We start from the raw sequence: 18,820 nt of genomic DNA, 5'->3' as shown, positions 1-18,820 counted from the left end.
GCTTTGCAGTTACAGCCCCTGGCTAGCTGTAGGAGCTCGTTCGCGTATTCCTCCATTGTTTCGCCGGACTGCCGTCGTCGAGTGGCTAAGAGGTAACGAGCGTGTATTTCGTTGGGCGGTTTAATATAACGCTTCTTCAGAAGCTTGAGGGCCTTTGTGTAATCGGTGGCCGCACGGATCGCGAGGTAGACAGTGTCGCTTACCCTCGCATGGAGGACCCGGAGTCTGTCATCATCTGTGGTGACCGCTGCGGAGGCTGCCAGGTAGTCCTCAAAACACTTCAACCAGTGGTCGAAGGTGTTAGAGGCGCCCACCGCACGTGGATCTAGTGTAAGGCGTTCAGGCTTCAGTACCTGCTCCATACTCTTTTTTTTTCTTCGACGAGAGTTTATTTACAGCAAATAAAATTGATGCGCGTTATCACACACAAGGCTTGATGCTCAGGAAATAAAGGCTTTTATTTGCTGTAACAAGGCAGCTACTAATTATATACACGATCCCAGACTGAGGGGTCCCAGACAGAGCAGGGACCTTTATACCTCTCCCAGGAGGCGGAGCCCGACTGGGATGTACCACAATACTACAATACAAAGGTGTAACAACCCCACCCTAACCCCAACAGCAACAAGTAGAACAACCCATCCCTAACCCCAACAGCAACATATATACATACTTGTAGTACTGGCCAAACCCTGGCTCAGTACTATCTAGTGGGAACCAACGATGGTTCACCACAGGGTTCGATTCTGCCCTTGAGTGTGGAGTTTGAACATTCTCCCATGTATGAGTGGGTTTTCTTTGGGTGCTCTGATTTCCTCCCACAGTCCAAAAATGTGTGGGCTAGGTTGAGTGACCATGATTAATTGCCCCTTAGATTCCAAAGATGTGTCGATTAAGGGAATTGGCAAGGTAAATACATGGGGTTAGGGGGATAGAACCTGGGTGGGATTGTTGTTGGAGAGTTGGTACAGGCTTGAAAGGCCGACTGGCCGCCTTCTGCACTGCAGGGATTCTATAATATTGGTGTTTATATGGTGTCATGTGGGTGGGCATCATGCCCGCTGTACAGGTTGGAATTACAAAACCCAAAAGCAAACATTCAATCGAGTTGAAGTCAGAGAATTGAATCAGTATTGCCAAACAACGGCTGAGTTTCATGATTGAATCAGTAATGCTCAACAATGGTTGAGTTTCATTATTTGCCTTGTTGCATTTTTGCGCCTAATCTGTTTGTTACCCATGTTTCCTTATTTTCAGCTTGGAGATATCAAGTGCACTGATCAAACAACAACATTTTCCTTATCATTCTTAAACTGTGATATTTCTCACCCAGTGTTCAAGAGAGCATCACAAGTAAGTAATGAGACCATTGTACTTCAACATTTTATTAGTTAAATAAACTCAATTGGATTTTGATTTATTATTGTCACATGTATTAGCACACAGTGAAAAGTATTGTTTCTTGCGCGCTATACAGACAAAACATACCGTTCATGGAGAAGGAAACGAGAGAGTGCAGAATGTAATGTTACAGTCATAAGAACATAAGAACATAAGAAATAGGAGCAGGAGTAGGCCATCTAGCCCCTCGAGCCTGCCCCGCCATTCAATAAGATCATGGCTGATCTGACGTGGATCAGTACCACTTACCCGCCTGATCCCCATAACCCTTAATTCCCTTACCGATCAGGAATCCATCCATCCGCGCTTTAAACATATTCAGCGAGGTAGCCTCCACCACCTCAGTGGGCAGAGAATTCCAGAGATTCACCACCCTCTGGGAGAAGAAGTTCCTCCTCAACTCTGTCTTAAACCGACCCCCCTTTATTTTGAGGCTGTGTCCTCTAGTTTTAACTTCCTTACTAAGTGGAAAGAATCTCTCCGCCTCCACCCTATCCAGCCCCCGCATTATCTTATAAGTCTCCATAAGATCCCCCCTCATCCTTCTAAACTCCAACGAGTACAAACCCAATCTCTTCAGCCTCTCCTCATAATCCAAACCCCTCATCTCCGGTATCAACCTGGTGAACCTTCTCTGCACTCCCTCCAATGCCAATATATCCTTCCTCATATAAGGGGACCAATACTGCACACAGTATTCCAGCTGCGGCCTCACCAATGCCCTGTACAGGTGCATCAAGACATCCCTGCTTTTATATTCTATCCCCCTCGCAATATAGGCCAACATCCCATTTGCCTTCTTGATCACCTGTTGTACCTGCAGACTGGGCTTTTGCGTCTCATGCACAAGGACCCCCAGGTCCCTTTGCACGGTAGCATGTTTTAATTTGTTTCCATTGAGATAGTAATCCCATTTGTTATTATTTCCTCCAAAGTGTATAACCTCGCATTTATCAACGTTATACTCCATTTGCCATATCCTCGCCCACTCACTCAGCCTGTCCAAATCTCTCTGCAGATCTTCTCCGTCCTCCACACGATTCACTTTTCCACTTATCTTTGTGTCGTCTGCAAACTTCGTTACCCTACACTCCGTCCCCTCCTCCAGATCATCTATATAATAGCTAGAGTGTAGAGAAAGATCAACTTAATGTAAGGTCGGTCCATTCAAAGGTCTGACAGCAGCAGGGAAGAAGCTGTTCTTGCATCAGTTGGTATGTGACCTCAGACTTTTGTATAGAGTCATAGAGGTTTACAGCATGGAAACAGGCCCTTCAGCCCAACTTGTCCAGGCCGCCTTTTTTTTAAAACCCCTAAGCTAATCCCAATTGCCTGCATTTGGCCCATATCCCTCGATACCCATCGTACCCGTGTAACTATCTAAATGCTTTTTAAAAGATAAAATTGTACCCGCCTCTACTACTACCTCTGGCAGCTTGTTCCAGACACTCACCACCCTCTGTGTGAAAAAATTGCCCCTCTGGACACTTTTGTATCTCTCCCCTCTCACCTTAAACCTATGCCCTCTAGTTTTAGACTCCTCTACCTTTGGGAAAAGATATTGACTATCTACCTCGTCTATGCCCCTCATTATTTTATAGACCTCTATAAGGTCACCCCTCAGCCTCCTACGCTCCAGAGAGAAATGCCCCAGTCTATTTAGCCTCTCCTTATAACTCAATCCATCAAGTCCCAGTAGCATCCCATTAAATCTTTTCTGCACTCTTTCTAGTTTAATAATATCCTTTCTATAATACGGTGACCAGAATTGCACACAGTACTCCAAGTGTGGCCTTACCAATGTCTTTTACAACTTCAACAAGACGTCCCAACTCCTGTATTCAATGTTCTGACCGATGAAACCAAGCATGCCGAATGCCTTCTTCACCACTCTGTCCACCTGTGACTCCACTTTCAAGGAGCTATGAGCATGTACCCCTCGATCTCTTTGTTCTGTAACTCTCCCCAACGCCCTACCATTAACTGAGTAAGTCCTGCCCTGGTTCAATCTACTAAAATGCATTACCTCGCATTTGTCTAAATTAAACTCCATCTGCCATTCGTCAGCCCACTGGCCCAATTGATCAAGATCCCGTTGCAATTGGAGATAACTTTCTTCACTGTCCACTCTGCCACCAATCTTGGTGTCATCTGCAAACTTACTAACCATGCCCCCTATATTCTCATCCAAATCATTAATATAAATGACAAATAACAGTGGGCCCAGCACTGATCCCTGAGGCACACCGCTGGTCACAGGCCTCCAGTTTGAAAAACAACTCTCTACAACCATCCTCTGGCTTCTGTCAAGAAGTAACAGAGATGTTGAGGAGCAGATGGGGAAACAGATCCTGGAGAGATGTAGGAATAACAGAGTTGTCGTGATGGGAGATTTTAATTTCCCAAACATAGATTGGAATATCCCTAGGGCTAGGGGTTTGGATGGAGAGGAGTTTGTTAGGTGTGTCCAGGAGAGTTTCCTGACACAGTATGTGGATAAGCCTACTAGAGGAGAGGCTGTACTTGATCTGGTGCTGGCTAATGAACCTGGACAGGTGGAGGATCTCTCGGTGGGTGAGCATCTTGGGGATAGCGATCATAATTCCATCTCCTTCACGATAGCATTGGAAAGAGATAGGATCAGGCAGGCTAGGAAAGTGTTTCTCTGGAGTAAAGGGAAATACAGTGTCATCAGGGAGGAAATTAGACGGGTAAATTGGAAGGAGGCATTCTTGGGGAAAAGTACCGAAGGAAAGTGGAGGATTTTCAAGGAATGTTTGTCTGGAGCTCTGCATGACAACGTTCCGATGAGACAGGGGGGTGTTGGTAGGGTACGGGAACCGTGGTGCACGAAGGTTGTGATGAACCTGGTGAATAAGAAAAGAGAGGCGTACAGAAGGTTCAGAGAGCTAGGAGGTGTTAAGGATTTGGAGGAGTATACGGGATGTAGGAAGGAGCTTAAGAAGGAAATTAGGAGAGCGAGAAGGGGTCATGAGAAGACCTTGGCGGGTAAGATTAAGGAGAATCCCAAGGCTTTCTACAAATATGTCAAGAGTAAAAGGATGAGATGTGAAGGCATAGGACCCTTAAAAGGTGAAGGGGGAAAAGTTTGTGCGGAACCGTTAGAAATGGCGGAGGTGCTTAATGAATACTTTACCTCGGTATTCACGGTGGAAAGGGATCTGGGTGGTTGTACTGCTGGTTTGCGGTGGACAGAAAGGATCGAGCATGTGGACATAAAGAAAGAGGATGTGTTGGAACTATTGAATGGCATCAAGGTTGGTAAGTCGCCGGGACCGGATGGGATGTACCCCAGGTTACTGTGGGAGGCGAGGGAGGAGATTGCGGAGCCTTTGGCGATGATCTTTGCATCATCGATGGAGACGGGAGAGGTTCCGGAGGATTGGAGGATTGCAGATGTGGTCCCTATATTCAAGAAAGGGAACAGGGACAGCCCGGGAAATTACCGACCGGTGAGTCTAACCTCAGTGGTTGGTAAGTTGATGGAGAGGATCCTGAGAGACAGGATTTATGATCATCTAGAGAAGTTTAGTATGATCAAAAGTAGTCAGCACGGCTTTGTCAAGGGCAGGTCGTGCCTTACGAGCCTGGTTGAGTTCTTTGAAAATGTGACCAAACACATTGACGAAGGAAGAGCGGTGGATGTGGCCTATATGGACTTCAGCAAGGCGTTCGATAAGGTCCCCCATGCAAGACTTCTTGAGAAAGTGAGAGGGCATGGGATCCAAGGGGCTGTTGCCTTGTGGATCCAGAACTGGCTTGCCTGCAGAAGGCAGAGAGTGGCTGTGGAGGGGTCTTTCTCTGCATGGAGGTCAGTGACCAGTGGAGTGCCCCAGAGATCTGTTCTGGGACCCTTGCTGTTTGTCATTTTCATAAATGACCTGGATGAGGAAGTGGAGGGATGTGTTGGTAAGTTTGCTGATGACACCAAGGTAGGTGGTGTTGTGGATAGTTTGGAGGGATGTCAGAAGTTGCAGCGAGACATAGATAGAATGCAAGACTGGGCGGAGAAGTGGCAGATGGACTTCAACCCGGATAAGTGTGTAGTGATCCATTTTGGCAGATCCAATGGGATGAAGCAGCAGTATAATATGAAGGGTACCATTCTTAGCAGTGTAGAGGATCAGAAGGACCTTGGGGTCCGGTCCATAGGACTCTTAAATCGGCCTCGCAGGTGGAGGATGCGGTCAAGAAGGCGTACGGCGTACTGGCCTTCATTCATCAAGGGATTGAGTTTAGGAGTCAGGAGATAATGCTGCAGCTTTATAGGACCCTGGTTAGACCCCACTTGGAGTACTGCGCGCAGTTCTGGTCACCTCATTACAGGAAAGATGTTGAAGCCATTGAAAGGGTGCAGAGGAGATTTACAAGGATGTTGCCTGGATTGGGGGGCATGCCTTATGAGGATAGGTTGAGGGAGCTTGGTCTCTTCTCCCTGGAGAGACGAAGGATGAGAGGTGACCTGATAGAGGTTTACAAGATGTTGAGAGGTCTGGATAGGGTAGACTCTCAGAGGCTATTTCCAAGGGCTGAAATGGTTGCTACGAGAGGACACAGGTTTAAGGTGCTGGGGGGTAGGTACAGAGGAGATGTCAGGGGTAAGTTTTTCACTCAGAGGGTGGTGGGTGAGTGGAATCGGCTGACGTCGGTGGTGGTGGAGGCAAACTCGTTGGGGTCTTTTAAGAGACTTCTGGATGAGTACATGGGATTTAATGGGATTGAGGGCTATAGATAGGCCTAGAGGTAGGGATATGATCAGCGCAACTTGTGGGCCGAAGGGCCTGTTTGTGCTGTGGCTTTCTATGTTCTATGTTCTAAGCCAATTTTGTATCCATTTAGATACCTCACCCTGGATCCCGTGAGATTTAACTTTATGCAACAACCTACCATGCGGTAGCTTGTTAAAGGCCTTGCTAAAGTCCATGTAGACAACATCAACTGCACTATCCTCATCTACCTTCTTGGTTACCCCTGCAAAAAACTCAATTAAATTTGTGAGACATGATTTTCCACTCACAAAGCCATGCTGACTGTCCCTAATCAGTCCTTGCATCTCTAAATGCCTGTAGATCCTGTCTCTCAAAATACCTTCCAACAATTTACCCACCACAGATGTGAGGCTCACTGGCCTGTAGTTCCCAGGCTTTCCCCTGCAGCCCTTTTTAAACATAGGGAAAACATTTGCCACCCTCCAATCTTCAGGCCCCTCACCCGTGACTATCGATGATTCAAATATCTCAGCTAGGGGACTCGCAATTTCCTCCCTAGCCTCCCACAACTTCCTGGGATATACTTCATCAGGTCCTGGGGATTTATCTACCTTGATGCGCTTTAAGACTTCCAGCATCTCCTTCTCTGTAATATGTACACTCCTCAAGACATCACTATTTATTTCCCCAAGTTCCATAACATCCATGCTTTTCTCAACAGTAAATACTGATGAGAAATATTCATTTAGGATCTCACCCATCTCTTGTGGATCCACACATAGATGACCTTGTTGATCCTTAAGAGGCCCTACTCTCTCCCTTGTTACTCTTTTTCCCGAAGGAAGAAGGTGGAAGAGAGAATGGCCGGGATGCGTGGGGTCCTTAATTATGCTGGCTGCTTTGCCGAGACAGTGGGAAGTGTAGACTCCCAATGGATCAATGGATGGGAAGCTGGTTTGCGTCACGGATTGAGCTACATTCACAGCCTTTTGTAGTTCCTTGCGGTCTTGGGCAGAGCAGGAGCCATACCAAGCAGTGATACAACCAGAAAGAATGCTTTCTATGGTGCATCTGTAAAGGTTGGTGAGAGTCGTAGCTGACATGCTAAATTTCCTTAGTCTTCTGAGAAAGTAGAGGCATTGGTGGGCTTTCTTAACTATAGTGTCAGCATGGGGGGACCAGGCAGGTTGTTGGTGATCTGGACACCTAAAAACTTGAAGCTCTTGACCCTTTCTATTTTGTCCCCATTGATGTAGACAGGGGCATGTTCTCCTTTAAACTTCCTGAAGTCGATGACAATCTCTTTCGTTTTGTTGACATTGAGGGAGAGATTATTGTTTCCGCACCAGTTCACCAGATTCTCTGTCTTGCTCTTCATCTAGAACAAAAAACAAAGAAAAGTTCAGCACAGGAACAGGCCCTTCAGCCCTCCAAGCCTGTGCCGATCATGATGCCCTAACTAAACTAAAAAAAACCTACTGCCCTTACTCAGTCCATATCCCTCTATTCCTTCCCTTATCATGTACCCATCCAGGTGTCTATTAAATGTTGCTAATGTGCCTGCTTCCACCACATCCTCTGGCAGATGGTTCCAGGCACCCAACATTCTCTGCATGAAAAACTTCCCCCGCACATCTCCCTTAAACTTCCCCTTCTCACCTTGAACCTGTGCCCCCTGGTAATTGACACTTCCACCCTGGGAAACAGCCTCTGACTATCCAACCTGTCCACGCCTCTCATAATTCTGTAGACCTCTATCAGATCTCCCCTGAGCTCTGTCTTTCCAGTGAAAACAATCCTAGTTTATTCAACCACTCCTCATAGCCAATGCCCTTGAGACCAGGCAACTCTCTCCAATGCTTCCACGTCCTTCTGATAATGTGGTGACCAGAACTGCACGCAAAACTCCAAATAAGATAGGCACATGCACACACATGAACATGATATAGTCTGGCCATTCCACGTATGCACACATGTACGTAAACAGCCTCCACTCCACATGTAGACAGGGTAAAGGGCCTGGGCAGGATTGTTGTAGGTGCAGAATGGGCCTAATGGCCTCCTCCTGCACTGTAGGCATTCTGATTCTATGAATGGAAAAGGGACACTCGGTGGATTGAACAAGTCATTATGGTGTGGTGAGTAAGGCAGCACAAATGGTTTCAACCAGTTTGTGTGTTTTCATCAGTTGATGGAAGTGCGGCAGAGCGATGTTTGTGAGGGCAGAGAATGGGGGTAAAGTTCCAGTTATGATACACATCATTGCATTTAATTGAGTGTCCATGAGATGTATGTATGATGACCTTTGCATGACAGGTGTGCAATACTCTGCTGCAGAGGATGATAGGGAAAGTGCTGAGATTGAGTAGTGTGGCCGCTGCGCCCTCCATAGACACAGCAAACTTACATTTTATTCTGGTTTTGACAATTTCTGCTGTTTTGTGCAGATTTTCCCATAAGGACAAGGTCCTCTCTCTCGAGTCACTCCCCAGTATGTTGGAATAGGATCATGCTTTATTCTTGCGATCCTCGGGTGGATGGAGCTATTACAAGGGGGCATAACTATAGGGTTCGTGGTGGGAGATACAGGACGGATATCAGAGGTAGGTTCTTTACGCAGAGAGTGGTTGGGGTGTGGAATGGACTGCCTGCAGTGATAGTGGAGTCATACACTTTAGGAACATTTAAGCGGTTATTGGATAGGCACATGGAGCACACCAGGATGATAGGGAGTGGGATAGCTTGATCTTGGTTTCAGATAAAGCTCGGCACAACATCGTGGGCCGAAGGGCCTGTTCTGTGCTGTACTGTTCTATGTTCTATGTTCTATGTCATGTGACGCTACTGTACCTTTAAGAAATGTATTTTTTTTTAAATCATGTTCTCTGCATTTTGTGAGCAAGCTTTGTTTTTTCATTGTGACACCTGCTGTCTGCTTAGAAGTCCTTTTATTGCTGTTTTTTTTACTCTGGGCCTCATGCAGTGCCTGGGATTTTTTAACAAAGACAAAGAACAGTTCAGCACAGGAACAGTCCCTTCGGCCCACCAAGTCTGTGCTGACGCATTTGCCTCTCTAATCTAATATTTTCTTGCCACTACGTGGTTCATATTCCTCTATTCGCTGCCTATTCATGTATCTATCCAGATACCTCTTGAACGTTGTTATAGAATCTGCTTCCACCACCTCCTCCGGCAGCACATTCCAGGTATTCACCACCCTCTGTGTGAAAAACTTGCCCCTTACATCTCTCTCAAACTTTCCCCCTCTCACTTTTAACCTATGCTTCCAAGTAATTGACCCTTTGACCCTGGGAAAAAGACTCTGACTGTCCACCCTATCCAAGCCTGTCATAATCTTGTAAACCTCTATAAGGTCTTCCCTCATCCTCCGACGTTCCAATGAAAACAATCCAAGTTTGTTCAACTTTTCTTCTTAGTCCATATCCTCCAAACCAGACAACATCCTGGTAAATCTCTTCTGCACCCTTTCCAATGCATCAACATTCTTATGGCAATGTGACGACCAGAATTGTGCACAATATTCCAAATGCGGCCTAACCAAAGTCTTATACAGCTGCAACATGATTTTCCAATTCCTATGCTCAACGTCCTGACAGATGAAGGCCAACATGTCATACGCCTTCTTGACCATCTTGTCCACCTGAGCTGCTGCCTTCAGGGGACTGTGGACCTGCATGCTTAGATCCCTCTGTATGCTAATATTTCTCAGGGCTCTGCCATTTACTGTATACTTTCCCTCTGCAGTAGACCTTCCAAATCACATTACCTCACATTTGTCCAGGTTAAATTTCGTCTGCTATCTTTCAGCTCAGGTCTCCAGCTGATTTATAGCCTGCTGGATCCTCTGACAATCCTCCTCACTATCTGCTACTCCCCCATTTTTTGTATCATCTGCAAATTTATTAATCAGATCACCTACATTTTCCTCCAGATAATTTATACATATTATAAACTACAGAGGCCCCAGCACTGATCCTTGTGGAACACCACTTGTCACAGACCTCCAGTTAGAAAAGTACCCTTCCACTGCTACTCTCTGCTTTCTATGCCCAAACCAGTTTTGTATCCATCTTTATGGCCCTGAATTGTTGGAGAAATTTGATTGACATGTCAGGCAGGAAGCTGTCAGTTTTGGGCTACTGTTTTTAGTCAGGTGTTTTTACTACAGACTGGATGCAGGCAGGTTTTCTCTCTCTCTCTATCCCTGCTATTATAGATTCTGCTGGCTAGTTAGAAGCAGGTGGTCTTGTCTGCCTGGAGTGAGAATCCTGTCTCTTGCAGTGGTTTGCTGGCTAAAAGCTAGAGACAGTAAGAAGTCTCACAACACCAGGTTAAAGTCCAACAGGTTTATTTGGTAGCAAAATCCACTACCTTTCGGAGCGCTGCCCCTTCGTCAGGTAAATGGGAGTTCTGTTCACAAACAGGGCATATAAAGACACAAACTCAATTTGCAAAATAATGGTTGGAATGCGAGTCTTTACAGGTAATTAAGTCTTAAATGTACAGACAACGTGAGTGGAGAGAGCGTTAAGCACAGGTTAAAGAGATGTGTATTGTCTCCAAACAGGACAGTTAGTGAGATTTTGCAAGCCCAGGCAAGTCGTGGGGGTTACAGATAGTGTCACATGAACCCAAGATCCCGGTTGAGGCCGTCCTCATGTGTGCAGAACTTGGCTATCAGTCTCTGCTCAGCGACTCTGCGTTGTCATGTGTCGTGAAGGCCGCCTTGGAGAACGCTTACCCGAAGGTCAAGGCCGAATGCTCGTGACTGCTGAAGTGCTCCCCGACAGGAAGAGAACAGTCTTGCCTGGTGATTGTCGAGCGGTGTTCATTCATCCGTTGTCGTAGCATCTGCATGGTCTCCCCAATGTACCATGCCTCGGGACATCCTTTCCTGCAGCGTATCAGGTAGACAACGTTGGCCGAGTTTCAAGAGTATGTACCATGTACCTGGTAGATGGTGTTCTCACGTGAGATGATGGCATCCGTGTCGATAATCCGGCACGTCTTGCAGAGGTTGCTGTGGCAGGGTTGTGTGGTGTCGTGGTCACTGTTCTCCTGAAGGCTGGGTAGTTTGCTGCGGACAATGGTCTGTTTGAGGTTGTGCGGTTGTTTGAAGGCAAGAAATAGGGTTATGGGGATGGCCTTGGCGAGATGTTCGTCTTCATCAATGACATGTTAAAGGCTCCGGAAAAGATGTCATAGCTTCTCCACTCCGGGGAAGTACTGGACAACGAAGGGTACTCTGTCCGCCGTGTTTGTCTTCTGAGGAGGTCGGTGCGGTTTTTCGCTGTGGCGCGTCAGAACTGTCGATCGATGAGTCGAGCGCCATATCCTGTTCTTATGAGGCATCTTTCAGCGTCTGGAGGTGTCGGTTGCGATCCTCCTCATCTGAGCAGATCCTGTGTATATGGAGGGCTTGTCCGTAGGGGATGGCTTCTTTAACGTGTTTAGGGTTGAAGCTGGAGAAGTGGAGCATCGTGAAGTTATTGGGGCTTGCGGTACAGTGAAGTGCTGAGGTGACCGTCCTTGATGGAGATGCAAAATCTCACTAACTTTTTTTCCTGTTTGTAACTGAGGAAAAGCTTTTTTTATTCAGGGGATGTTGAGGGTCTGGAATGCGCTGCCTGGGAGGGTGGTGGAGGTGGGATGCCCCACACCCTTTAAAAAGTACCTGGATGAGCACTTGGCACGTCATAACATTCAAGGCTATGGGCCAAGTGCTGGCAAGTGGGATTAGGTGGGCAGGTCAGGATCTTTCATGTGTCGGTGCAGACTCTATGGGCTGAAGGGCCTCTTCTGCACTGTAGTATTCTGTGATTCTGTGAATTGGTAAAAGTTATTGCTATATGTTAACTATATTCTTCAATAAACTTTGTTTGATAAAAGCTCCCTAGTGGGTCACTTGAATCATACCTGAAGTGAAGCATCTCATGCTCCCCTAGCCAAATTCAAATTGCAAAACTTATGATCCAGATGGGCTTCATAAAACACTTTGGAGTTTCTGACCATAGAACCATAGAAAAATTACAGCTCAGAAACAGGCCTTTTGGCCCTTCTTGTCTGTGCCGAACCATTTTTTGCCTAGTTCCACTGACCTGCACTTGGACCATATCCCTCCACACCCCTCTTATCCATGAACCCGTCCAAGTTTTTCTTAAATGTTAAAAGTGACCCCGCATTTACCACTTTATCCGGCAGCTCATTCCACACTCCCACCACTCTCTGCGTGAAGAAGCCCCCCCTAATATTCCCTTTAAACTTTTCTCCTTTCACCCTTAATCCACCTGGATTATAACAGTAGATATACAGTTCTTCTTTGGCACAGGCATTGTGGAGGTAGAATATGCTGTACATGGTTTTGGAGGGATTCAGTGTGTCTTTATTAAGGGTCTGGTCCAGAGTTCAGAAGGATGGAGCTTGGGTAGCACAACAGATGTCATCAGAAGAGATGAATTGAGCCATGTGGTAGTCCATTGGCCTGTTTCTCTGTGCACTTCACTCTTGCCCAGGATGGATACTGAACCATCTATTGCAAAGAGCTGTTTGAACAACTGTCACAACTCAGATTGAAGCAGTCTGGATAGCTTTAGGAGCAGGCCAGTATCAACTAACTGTTTTGTAGGCACCTGTGACATCCAGTATACCTGTCTTCATGTGCAGAATTCTCCAGCCCTTCCGGTCGAGGATGTGCAAGGGTGGGGAGTAGGGTAAGGGAGTACGATCGCAGGCAGAGGTGCAAGAAGTGGATGAGGATGATGAACATTGGAAGACAGAGGGATAACAGAGGACTGGGAACCTGCACCCCAACGAGGCTGCATGAAATGCTCACAATGGGTTCAAGGGGATACTACGCCATTTACTGGAAGGGGATGCACATAGACTACAGGTGGTGTGAATATAGCTTCATGTGAGGCTAGGATGGAGAGTGGGAATTTCCATTACAAAAAGCTGGTGAATGTGTGGAATTTACTACCACAACATGTAGTTGAGGCCAAAATGTTCTGATTTCAAGAAGAAATTAGATACAGCTCTTGGGGGTAAAGGGATCAAGGGATATGTGGGGAAGGGGGGATCAGGATATTGAATCCAAAGATCAGCCAAAGGCTAAATGGCTTACTCCTGCTTCTATTTTCTATGTTTCTAAAACTGACTGCAGGACTGGTTTTTGAAGGATAAATGCTACCCACTTAAACAGTGGCTGATAACTCTGGTGTGTGTGGCCCTCAGACTTGTGCTGAGGGGAGGTACAAAGCTGCTCACAACTCCACACACTCTCCCACTCCCTCATGGAATAAACTACAGGACTTTTGAAGATGTGATTCAGATGCCTGGACTACTCAAGTAGCTCTCTGCAATACAGACTGGGGCGGGTTTCTCACATGATCACAACTGGCTTTGCCTTTCAAACTCTGACTATGCAAAGAGGTGAACTCTCCTCAGAAGAACCAGGGGATGGATTGTGACCAACATAACAGGTGGAATATTGGTGATATGATAAGTGTCCACGTAAGAATCTGTCACCCGTTAATAGCTACATGAAATCCATGAAGAGAGCTGCCATTGAGTACGTGATGCTATGATGAGAGTTTGATAGTGGAAGGAACTGAGAGAGGACTTAGCCTAGCAGAGTGGATGAGATTCCTGCACTACGTGGTGCTTCTGGCGTGATTACCAGCCATGTTGGCCTTCTGGGCAACAGCTCCCCAGGCTGGAGAGGTGAGATTGGTTTGCTTCCTGGAGCCTTCCCCTGATAGACAAGGAAGCCTCTGTGCTGAGACTCCTTGAATGAAGGCCTCAAGGGCCTGACGGCTGAACTATAGAGGAGTTAAGAGTTGGGAGAACAGGCAGGGAAGTGGAGTTTAGTACAGGATCAGATCAACGTTTTGAACAGTCTCCCAGGCATGTAATTCTATAGAAAATGGTAAATGAATATGCGAGTATATCTTGGGATGCTATGAGAACAGGGAGGCAGGAAAAAGTGAAGGAAGAATCAAATTAATATTTGAGTGATTGGGTTTGAACAGATCTTAGCTTTTGGACCAACGATAAGCACTGCTGCTTCCCCCCCCCCACTGCTTCCCCCCACTGCTTCCCCCCACTGCTTCCACCCCACTGCTTCTCCACACTGCTTCTCTCTGCTGCTTCTCCCCGCTACTGCAGTTTATTTTCCTATTCAATCTGTTACAGTCTTTGATGCTTTATGAGCACTGGCTGGATGTGTTCACCCAGTCTAATGGCATTTAATGTTAAACAGTGTTTCTAATCTGTTAGCTTTGTTAGGTTTATTGCAGCATTTTTCTTACCCTGATAATCTATTGTAATAACAGGTGGAATTTTCCATTTCTTGGGATCTTGGGACAGCCTCATTTAAGGAGGAATTTGCAAATATCAGCATCAATGTCAGCAAGTAAGTGGCGAATCAAATCATTACATGCTTTAATAAATTGTTGATACTGTTTAATCTCTACCATTGTCTTCATTTTGTATTGGCCCCAATTACATATAATCTGCAAAATTTAATAGCAATTTTATTATGCCCAAATATCCAAAGAACAAAGAACAATACAGCACAGGAACAGGCCCTTTGGCCCTCCAAGCCTGCGCTGCTCATGTGCCCACTAGACCATTCGTTTGTATCCCTCTATTCCCAGTCTGTTCATGTGGCTATCTAGATAAGTCTTAAACGATCCCAGCGTGTCCGCCTCAATCACCTCAATAATCCAAATTATTTATATGAATGGCATTGGACTGGGGTGGGTACAGTAAGAAGTCTCACAACACCAGGTTAACGCCCAACAGGTTTATTTGGAATCACGAGCTTTCAGAGCACTGCTCCTTCATCAGGTGAATGGAGGTAGGTTCACAAACACGGCATATATAGGCCAAGACACAATTGCAAAATAATTACAGATTGGAATGGTTGGCATGCGAGTCTTTACAGATTCAGTGTACGTGGAGAGAGAGGGATAATCATAGGTTAAACAGGTTTGAATTGTCTCAAGATCTCAACCAGGATCTTAGGTTCATGTCACACTACATGTGACCCCCACCATACTGGGTTTACAAAATCCTACTGTCCTGGCTTGAGACAATTCACACCCCTTTAACCTGTGCTTATCCCTCTCTCCACTCGCATTGTCTGAACCTGTAAAGACTCTCATTCCAACCATTCTTCACATTCCAATCTGTAATTATTTTGCAATTGTGTCTTAGCCTATATATGCCGTGTTCATGAACCTACCTCCACTCACCTGATGAAGGAGCAGCACTCTGAAAGCTCATGATTCCAAATAAAGCTGTTGGATTTTAACCTGGTGTTGTGAGACTTCTTACTATTTATATGAATGGTAAAGAAATAGATCCTTGAGAAATGTTATAAGCTCATCCCACCAATCCACAAAACACCCACATGCCTCAACTCCTTTCTTTCTACATCATAACCATCCATCTGTCCATGCTTTCCATTTGCTTTAGTTCCATATGCCTTTAATTCACAACAAACCTTTTGAAAATCTATGTCCATTTAATTCTCCATATTTACTCAACTATTTCCTCAGTTGATGGTGGCATTGTGATAATATCCCTGGATCAGTAATCCAGAGGCCCAGGCTCTAGCGATGTGGGTTCAAATCCCCCCATGGCAGCTGATGGATTTGAAATTCAATTAATAATCCTGGAATTTAAAACTATGAACCAACCATTGATTGTCATGAAACTGATCTGGTTCAAGAATGTTCTTGAGGGAAGGAAACTGCAGTTCTTACCGAGTCTGGCCTACATGTGACTTCAGACCCATAGCAATGCAGTTTACACTTTACTGCCCTCTGAAGTGACCTAGCAAGCCTTTCAATTCAAGTAGCAATTGAGGATGGGCAACAAATACTGGCCTTGCCAACAACACACATGAAAGAATAAATTTAAAAGGTCAATAAAGTTAGTCATGAATCTGCCCTTTATAGATTTTACTGACTGTTCCTGACTAACCTGGGCCCCTCTAAGCTTCAATAATTTATGAACTTTAGATTTAATCACAATCCATTCCAGCATTTGTCTGTTCCTCTGCCTCAGCAGGGTCATATCATTCACTCTTCTCCACTACTTCGGTGCAATTCTTATTTCCAAAATTGTTCCAACAATCTGCATGTCTGCCCACCAAAGCCTCTTTCTCAGAAGACTAAGGAAATTTGGCATGTCAGCTACGACTCTCACCAACTTTTACAGCTGCACCATAGAAAGCATTCTTTCTGGCTGTATCACAGCTTGGTATGGCTCCTGCTCTGCCCAAGACCGCAAGAAACTCCAAAAGGTTGTGAATGTAGCCCAATCAATGATGCAAATCAGCCTCCCATCCATTGACTCTGTCTACACTTCCCGCTGCCTTGGCAAAGCAGCCAGCATAATTAAGGACCCGCCCATGCACCCTGGAAATTATCTCTTCCACCTTCTTCCTTCGGGAAAAAAATACAAAAGTCTGAAGTCATGTACCAACCAACTCAAGAACAGCTTCTTTCCTGATGCTATCAGACTTTTGAATGGACTTACCTCGCATTAAGTTGATCTTTCTCTAAACCCCAGCTATGACTGTAACACTATGTTCTGCATTCTGTCGTTTCCTTCTCTATGAATGGTATGCTTTGTATAGCGCACAAGAAACAATACTTTTCACTGTATGCTAATACAAGTGACAATAAATCAAATCCAATCAAAAGTCTCTGCAATCTCTCTTCTGGTCTCCTTCAGTATTTTGGTATGTATTTTTGTGACTTCCAGTTTTACTTCCATTAGTCTATTTTATTACAATATCTCTTTAAGATGTTTACTCAGCAGTAGATCTTCTCTTCCTTCACAGTAAGAATGAAGTTGATGATGCTATTCATGCTACCCAAAACATTTCTGTGAGACATGGCTTGAATGTGTTCCTGAAAGCAGAGTAAGTGATATTTCAAGAATTAATCTTGAGTTTACAGCTTTTACAAAGTTATTGTTTTGTATTCATGAAAATAACACTTCAAACATGAGAGTGGTCAAGAACTTCGATCATCGAAGGCCCTCAGAATCTCTGCGCATGCGCAGACCGGGGTGAATTGGGCATGCACAGACCCGGGGCGAGTTGGGCATACACAGACCCGGGCGAGTTTTTTAAAATTTGGTTTTTATTCCAATTCAATCAAATCAAGTCCAATTCAGAGTCTCAACAAGTTGAGACGTTCCCGATCCAAGCTGACAAGACAGGGCTCTCACCTCCTGTCTTGGGCTTGATCTACATGATCCAAGCTGATTGGAGTAGGCATAGCTCCTCTTCCAAGGCTTGATCTCATTTGCATCTTAGCAATTGCTTCAAATGAATCTAAAATGTAACCTAATGACTTCAACCAAGCACAGCATGTCGATACTACACTTGATCTTAGCCAAAAGGCCGAGAAGCGATAAAAATATGGAATGCTTCACGAATTTGCATGTCATCCTTGCGCAGGGGCCATGCTAATCTTCTCTGTATCGTTCCAATTTTAGTGTATGTGCTGCCAAAGCGAGCGAGTTGGGCATGTGCAGACCCAGGGCCAGTTGGGCATGTGCAGACCCGGGGCCAGTTGGGCATGCGCAGACCCGGGGTGAGTTGGGCATGCACAGACCTGAGGTGCGTCAGGCATGCGCAGAACCGGAGCGAGTCCGACATGCGCAGACCCGGGCCGAGTTGGGCATACGCAGACCCGGGGTGAGTCGGGCATGCGCAGACCCGAGGTGAGTCGGGCATGCGCAGAACCGGAGCGAGTCTGACACGCGCAGACCCGGAGCGAGTCCGACATGCGCAGACCCGGGGCGAGTTGGGCATGCGCAGAACCGGAGCGAGTCCGACATGCGCAGACCCGGGGCGAGTTGGGCATACGCAGACCCAGGGTGAGTCGGGCATGCGCAGACCCGAGGTGAGTCGGGCATGCGCAGAACCGGAGCGAGTCTGACACGCGCAGACCCGGAGCGAGTCCGACATGCGCAGACCCGGGGTGAGTCGGGCATGCGCAGAACCGGAGCGAGTCCGACATGCGCAGACCCGGAGCGAGTCCGACATGCGCAGACCCGGGGCGAGTCTGACACGCGCAGAACCGGAGCGAGTCCGACATGCGCAGACCCGGGGCGAGTCTGACACGCGCAGAACCGGAGCGAGTCCGACATGCGCAGACCCGGGGCGAGTCTGACACGCGCAGAACTGGAGCGAGTCCGACATGCGCAGAACCGGAGCGAGTCTGACACGCGCAGACCCGGAGCGAGTCCGACATGCGCAGACCCGGGGCGAGTTGGGCATGCGCAGAACCGGAGCGAGTCCGACATGCGCAGACCCGGGGCGAGTTGGGCATGCGCAGAACCGGAGCGAGTCCGACATGCGCAGACCCGGGGCGAGTCTGACACGCGCAGACCCGGAGCGAGTCCGACATGCGCAGACCCGGGGCGAGTTGGGCATGCGCAGAACCGGAGCGAGTCCGACATGCGCAGACCCGGGGCGAGTCTGACACGCGCAGAACTGGAGCGAGTCCGACATGCGCAGAACCGGAGCGAGTCTGACACGCGCAGACCCGGAGCGAGTCCGACATGCGCAGACCCGGGGCGAGTTGGGCATGCGCAGAACCGGAGCGAGTCCGACATGCGCAGACCCGGGGTGAGTTAGACAGGAC

The 18,820-nt window shown here is 46.8% G+C and overlaps 1 protein-coding gene, 1 non-coding gene and 1 pseudogene across 3 annotated transcripts in view; 1 reads left to right on the top strand and 2 right to left on the bottom strand.

Moving 5' to 3' along the window:
* Positions 1-18,820, top strand: part of LOC144501157 (integrin alpha-E-like) — a 377,113-nt gene that overhangs the window by 281,105 nt on the left and 77,188 nt on the right. For both annotated transcript variants that reach the window (XM_078224555.1, XM_078224556.1), the window contains 3 exons: positions 1,258-1,353; positions 14,483-14,562; positions 17,005-17,085. In XM_078224555.1, the coding sequence (XP_078080681.1) occupies positions 1,258-1,353; positions 14,483-14,562; positions 17,005-17,085 (257 nt within the window). The remainder of the gene's footprint in view (positions 1-1,257; positions 1,354-14,482; positions 14,563-17,004; positions 17,086-18,820) is intronic.
* Positions 17,418-17,583, bottom strand: LOC144502197 (U2 spliceosomal RNA; annotated as a pseudogene).
* On the bottom strand, positions 17,584-17,686 carry LOC144502150 (U6 spliceosomal RNA). Its single transcript, XR_013499287.1, has one exon. It is a non-coding gene; the product is annotated as a U6 spliceosomal RNA (small nuclear RNA).

The sequence above is a fragment of the Mustelus asterias genome, chromosome 12 (genome assembly GCF_964213995.1).
Source record: "Mustelus asterias chromosome 12, sMusAst1.hap1.1, whole genome shotgun sequence".
Taxonomy (NCBI): domain Eukaryota; kingdom Metazoa; phylum Chordata; class Chondrichthyes; order Carcharhiniformes; family Triakidae; genus Mustelus; species Mustelus asterias.
This window is presented reverse-complemented; position numbering and strand designations above follow the sequence as displayed.